The sequence below is a fragment of the Rhincodon typus genome, chromosome 7 (genome assembly GCF_021869965.1).
Source record: "Rhincodon typus isolate 14 chromosome 7, sRhiTyp1.1, whole genome shotgun sequence".
Taxonomy (NCBI): domain Eukaryota; kingdom Metazoa; phylum Chordata; class Chondrichthyes; order Orectolobiformes; family Rhincodontidae; genus Rhincodon; species Rhincodon typus.
Genome location: NC_063338.1, coordinates 50,835,992 through 50,842,019, shown reverse-complemented (window position 1 = coordinate 50,842,019; position 6,028 = coordinate 50,835,992). Strand labels below are relative to the sequence as shown.

The window sequence follows — 6,028 nt, the reverse complement described above, 5'->3', positions numbered from 1 at the left end:
ATAGTTTCAGCTAAAAACTGAGGCTGCAGTAGGAATAAATACAAGTATTCCATATTCCTTGAGTAATTCAAATAATCTTATGCTTATATGCATAAAGTCTGTTTGCCTGAAGAAACTCCTATTTTGGTAACTTTTGACTTCATACATTTCATATTATGATGCAGGCTGAAGAAAAATGGTGTTATTTGTAATGCTTAAACACAGACCTGCTGTGCAGTCATGTTACCATAATTCATTTTTTCCTTTTCCCTCATCCTTACTGCAGCCAGCACCACCACGCTCATAGTCTGTGTATACTCGGGAAAAAAAAACATTATTTCAAAACTAAACAAAAATAAAGTGAGGCCAATAAAACATAAAACAGGAAGATACCAGATCATTTAAGGCTAAATCTTTCTGTCAAGAGCTCTGCATGCTCCGTATTGCCTATAGCCTTCTCTAATTTAGTAAGAAAAACATGCATTGAAAAGGACTAGTTTAAATAGAACATATTATAATTTAATATACATAAGTATGTAAGTATTGAAGATAATCATCTTAATTTTAATTTAAAATGTGAATTCAATCAACAAAAGATATCCATTCTCTTTACTAATACACTCTGCTGGACTTTAAGATCCTATTCTGTAATACGTTTTATGAGGCATAGCAAAACCTCATGAATTTTTGCTACTACTGAATAAATATAAATTTAATGTGAATCATGCCATAAAACTATATGCAAGAGCTGCACATATTATTGCATGCTGTTTGTGATATTACATGCTTGTTAATGGTAATATTACAATGAATTTAAAGTGGCTTAGGTCTTGTATCAAAGCAATAAACATTACATTTCACTGCTGCTGTTTAATTAACATCTCAGAATGCAAGTAGTGCTAATGAAACTTTGCCCTAATTTGTAAATATTAATTGCAGTATATTAGTCCCATTAAAGTTTGAAAATTACAGTAGAATTGCCTTTGATCAAAAATTAGATTTTAGTGTCCATCAAAAAGGTCCTGAAGTTACGTAAAACGTTCAGAATTCATTTTCCTCAGTTTGGGAGGAAGGTTTCCCTCAATCCTTGAACCACCTGCTAGTCTCTGTAGTTTTGGTGGCAGATCAGCCACAGATTGGCTCATTGGGTCACAGGTCACCTTACTGGTCTTTGGCACCAGTTTTTCCTCAGAATTTCCCGGAACTGAGCTGATTCGTTGCAGCTTCATCGGTAGATCTCCCATACTGTATGCTTTTTCTGAAGTGGTAGAACTCATTCTTTGTAATTTTTTGGGTAGATCTTCCCTCCCTGTGATCTTCTGCAGTTTCAATGGTATCCTGGTGCTTAAATCGTCAACACTATCGAAGCAGTCCACAGAATCATTCCTATCTGGCATAGTGCCTCTGCTGTTGTTAACAGCTGGGGCCATCAAAGGAGAAGTCATAAATAGCATTTCCTCTTGTTCTTTTACACTGTACGGTGGCGTTGGAATTTCAAATGTTGCATGAAATTGAGAGTAATCCACTTTGAAGAATCCTTCTTCCAGGGAAATAACTGGGAAAAAACGATTACCCCAAAGAACTTCATCTTCTGTGTATGATGTCCTTGCTTGGCATGTCATGCCTAGAGGGAAAATACAAATGTAAATCAATAATGTCAGAATTTAAGGTTAAATCTGATAATTCATTTCTAAAAATTTGATAGGTAGCTAAATGTTAATCACTTTCTAAAAGTCAAAGATCATGCATCAAATTAATATTCCACAATCAACTTTATACCAATTAATTAGAAACAGAACTTTGGGATTTTACATGCCTGTAAATAAAAACCATTCCCCACTAGATTTTCAATCAGAAAGATGAATTACTGCTGAACATATCCTTGGTGTTCAAATATGTTCCACAGAGTTATAGATACTTGATATTTTGGGCGAATTTGATCCAAGGGAGAAGAGTCTCATCTACTGCCTGGAGAGTCAGTGCAAGAAAGTGGCTACTATCAGAACTTAGCCATGTTTAAGGACCCACACGAGTCGAAATCTTGTCCTTGACAGCTGACAAAGAAACGTGGCGCTGTGGTAGCTGCCAGCAATGCAGCCAACATAGGCCCAGGATCAACAAGGAATCTTGGGTCAAAGTGAGCGAGGACAGTGTGGGATATATTGAGGTAGGAGCTCATGAGACTGAAATGAAGGTACAAGGGAGGTTGGAGATAGGGCACAGGAGTGGCTCTCAGTGCATCCCTCCTTCCCTCAATCAGGAACTGTGCTTTTGAATAGGGGCCTACACCACCTTTGGGATTCCCCAAAGTGGTCGATACCAACAGCAGGGAAGATGAGGCCTTTAAGTGGGCCATTGCTCACTTAAGGTCCTCCATTAGCCTCCAGGCAGAACATCTGTCCACAAGCTTCCCTGGCCCAGACACTATTGGCCGGAAGTACGAAGACAGTGGTAGTTCTAATCTGGCTCTTTCCTGCCTGATTAAGTCCTCTGCCCTCACCTCCAAGCTCCCTTCCAAGGAGGCACTAAATTCCATCCAATACTTGTAACAATGAACAAGACATGATCTGTAATTGAAATACTCTGTCCATGTAGGAAAAGGCAGACCAGATTGATGAATTTTTTCCTGAAGAAGGGTCTCGACCCGAAACGTCAGCCTTCCTGCTCCTCTGATGCTGCTTGGCCTGCTGTGTTCATCCAGCTCTACACCTTGTTATCCTAGATTGATGCATGTTTGACAAAGTAAGAGTAAATTTCTGAGCACTTGGCCAGAATTTTGCAATTATTTCAGCTTTGGCAGTGTTTCAAATTACTAAGAAAAGGGGTACATAGATAAACTTGGCAACTACAGTCAGTTAATCAAGCATCGCTGGTTGAAAAAAAATTGAGAAACAATAATCCAAGACAAAATTAATTGTACGGAAAAGTATGGGCAAATAAATGAAACTCAGCAAAAGTAAAGGCTGATTGTGATTGACAACTCTGATAAAGTAATGCAAAGGATTGTTGAGGATAATACAGTGGATGTTGTAAATATGGATTTTCATATTAACTTTATTAATATAAGCATACAGTACAATAGCAAAGTGGTTATGTTAAACCTTTATATACCATTGGTTTGACCTAGATGAAATATTGTGTTCAATTTTAGGAACCACACTTCAGGAAGAACATCAGATCACTACAGAGGTTGCAGAAGAGATTTACTAGAATGATACAAGAGATGGGGTATTTCAGTTATGGGGTATTTCAGTTATGTGGAGAGAGTAGAAGAGTCAGGGTTGTTCTCTTTGAAGCCAACAAGGTTTAGGTATGTTTTGAAGGGCTTTGATAGAACTGTTTCCTGGGTTGATAACCAGAGGTCATACATTGATGACTGATAAAAGTACCAAAGGCAAACCTTTATTCAGTAAGCTATTACAATCTGGAATTTAGGATGAAACTTACAAACTCACAAGTCTCTGAATAGCATTGTAAGTCAATTGGGAAAATAGGATGAGATCAGCAGAAATGAGATTCTCAACATTAATGAAAAGTTTGATTCTCTAACCAAGTGCTGAACAGACAGACAGGTATCTCACTATTGAGCATCATGAGGCCTACTTGCATTAATTTGTGTGCCATTAGTAACTAATCTTGCCTCATTAATATGCAATTTTTCATTCTCCGACCTGCCAGATAGAAACTAGATGTCAACAATTGCTCACATGGGATTCAAAATTGGTATGTAGCATATCAGCTCACCACTTGTTCTTCTAGTCCTCCATCTTGGCAGCAGTGAGCAACATCTGAAAGCATGCTCTGGGGTAGTGACTGACCACACCCCCAGATACATCTCCAGCACACTTAACCCCCAGCCACGTCTCCAACACACTTAACCCCCAGTCACGTCTCCAACACACTTAACCCCCAGAAACATCTCCAAAACACTTAACCCCCAGATACATCTCCAACGCACTTAAACCCCAGCCATGTCTCCAACACACTTAGCCCCCAGCCACGTCTCCAACTCATTTAATCCCCAGCCATGTCTCCAACACACTTAACCCCCAGCCACGTCTCCAACACTTTCTGGAGTGCACAGGCACCTTTCATTCCAAATCTGTTGTCAGGACATTGAGCATGAGGTCAGGCAACCAACTCATGGATTGGACCAGGGTGCATCTCAGAGCTCCTCGCTTGATGCCTTAGCATTCAATTATTTTGTGCTTATTTGGATGCTCTCAGCATCTCTGCCTTGCCTTCTTCTTTTGCCCTTAGCCCCTGCAGCCAGAACATAGGAACATAGAAAATAGGTGCAGGAGCACCTTCAAGCCTGCATCACTATTCAATATGATCATGGCTGATCATCCAATCTCAGTATCCTATTCCTGCCCTCTCCCCATATCCCTTGATCCCTTTAGCTGCAAGGGCCACATCCAGCTCCCTCTTGAATATATCTAATGAATTGGGGCTTCCTGTGGGAGAGAGTTCGACAGGTTCACAACTCTGAGTGAACAAATTCTTCCTCATCTCAGTCCTGAATGGCTTACATCTTATTCTTAGATTGTGACCTCTTGTTCTGGACCTCCCCAACATTGGAAACATTCTTGCCGCATCTAGCCTGTCCAGTCTCATCAGGATTTTATATGTTTCTATGAGATTCCCCCCTATTTTTCTGAAGTCCAGTGAATACAAGCCCAGTCTATCCAGTCTTCCCTCATATGACAGTCCTGCCATCCCAGGAATCATTCTGGTGAATTTTTGCTGGACTCCCTCAATAGCAAGAATGCCCTTCCTCAAACTTGGGGAGACCAAAACTACACACTATACTCCAGGTGTAGCCTCACCAAGGCCCTGTATAACTGCAGCAAGACATCCCTCCTCCGATAATCAAATCCTCTCGCTATGAAGGACAGCATGCCATTAGCTTTCCTCATTGCCTGCTGCACCTGCATGCCAACCTTCAGTGACAACCAGGTCTCATGGCACCTCACTTTTTCCTAAACTGCCACCATTCAGATAATAATGTGCCTTCCTGTTTTTGTGACCAAAGTGGATAACTTCACATTTATCCATATTAAAATGTGTTTGCCTACTCAGCCAGTCTGTCCAAGTCACCCTGCAGCCTCTTAGCATCCTGCTCACAGCACACACTGCCACCCAGCTTAATGTCATCTGTAAATTTGGAGATATGGCTTTCAATTTCTTCGTCCAAATTATTAATGTACATTGTGAACAACTGAGGTCCCAGCACTGAACCCTGCATCACTGCACTCGTCACTACCTGCCACTCTGAAAAGGACCTGTTTATGCCAACTCTCTCCTTCCTGTCTGCCAACCAGTTCTCTATCGACATCAATACATTATCTCCAATACGATGAGCTTTAATTTTCCTTTCTACTCTCTTGTGTGAGACCTTGTCAAAAGCCTTTTGAAAGTCCAGATGCACAACATCTACTGATTCACCAGCGTCTACTCTACAGGTCACAGCTTCAAAAAATTCCACAAGATTTGTCAAGCATAAGAGATAACAAGGTGTAGAGCTGGATGAACACAGCAGGCCAAGCAGCATCAGAGGAAGGAAAGCTGACGTTTCGGGCCTAGAAACTTCTTCAGAAATGGGGGAGGGGAAGGGGGTTCTGAAATAAATAGGGAGAGAGGGGGAGGCGGATAGAAGATGGATAGAGGAGAAGATAGGTGGAGAGGAGACAGACAGGTCAAAGAGGTGGGGATGGAGCCAGTAAAGGTGAGTGTAGGTGGGGAGTCAGGGAGGAGATAGTCCAGGGAGGACAGACAGGACAAGGGGGCGGGATGAGGTTAGTAGGTAGGAGATGGGGTGGGGCTTGAGGTGGGAGGAGGGGATAGGTGGGAGGAAGAACAGGTTAGGGAGGCGGGGACGAGCTGGGCTGGTCTTGGGATGCAGTAGGGGGAGGGGAGATTTTGAAGCTTGTGAAGTCCACATTGATACCATTGGGCTGCAGGGTTCCCAAGCGGAATATGAGTTGCTGTTCCTGCAACCTTCGGGTAGCATCGTTGTGGCACTGCAGGAGGCCCAGGATGGACATGT

At 41.8% G+C, this 6,028-nt stretch overlaps 1 protein-coding gene across 1 annotated transcript in view; it reads right to left on the bottom strand.

The window, feature by feature from the left end:
- Positions 1-1,007: 1,007 nt before the first annotated feature.
- The window catches only part of kcnj3a (potassium inwardly rectifying channel subfamily J member 3a), a 258,338-nt gene continuing 253,317 nt past the window's right edge, over positions 1,008-6,028 (bottom strand). Inside the window, exon 3 of the mRNA XM_048599349.1 lies at positions 1,008-1,603. Within this exon, the coding sequence (XP_048455306.1) occupies positions 1,008-1,603 (596 nt within the window). The remainder of the gene's footprint in view (positions 1,604-6,028) is intronic.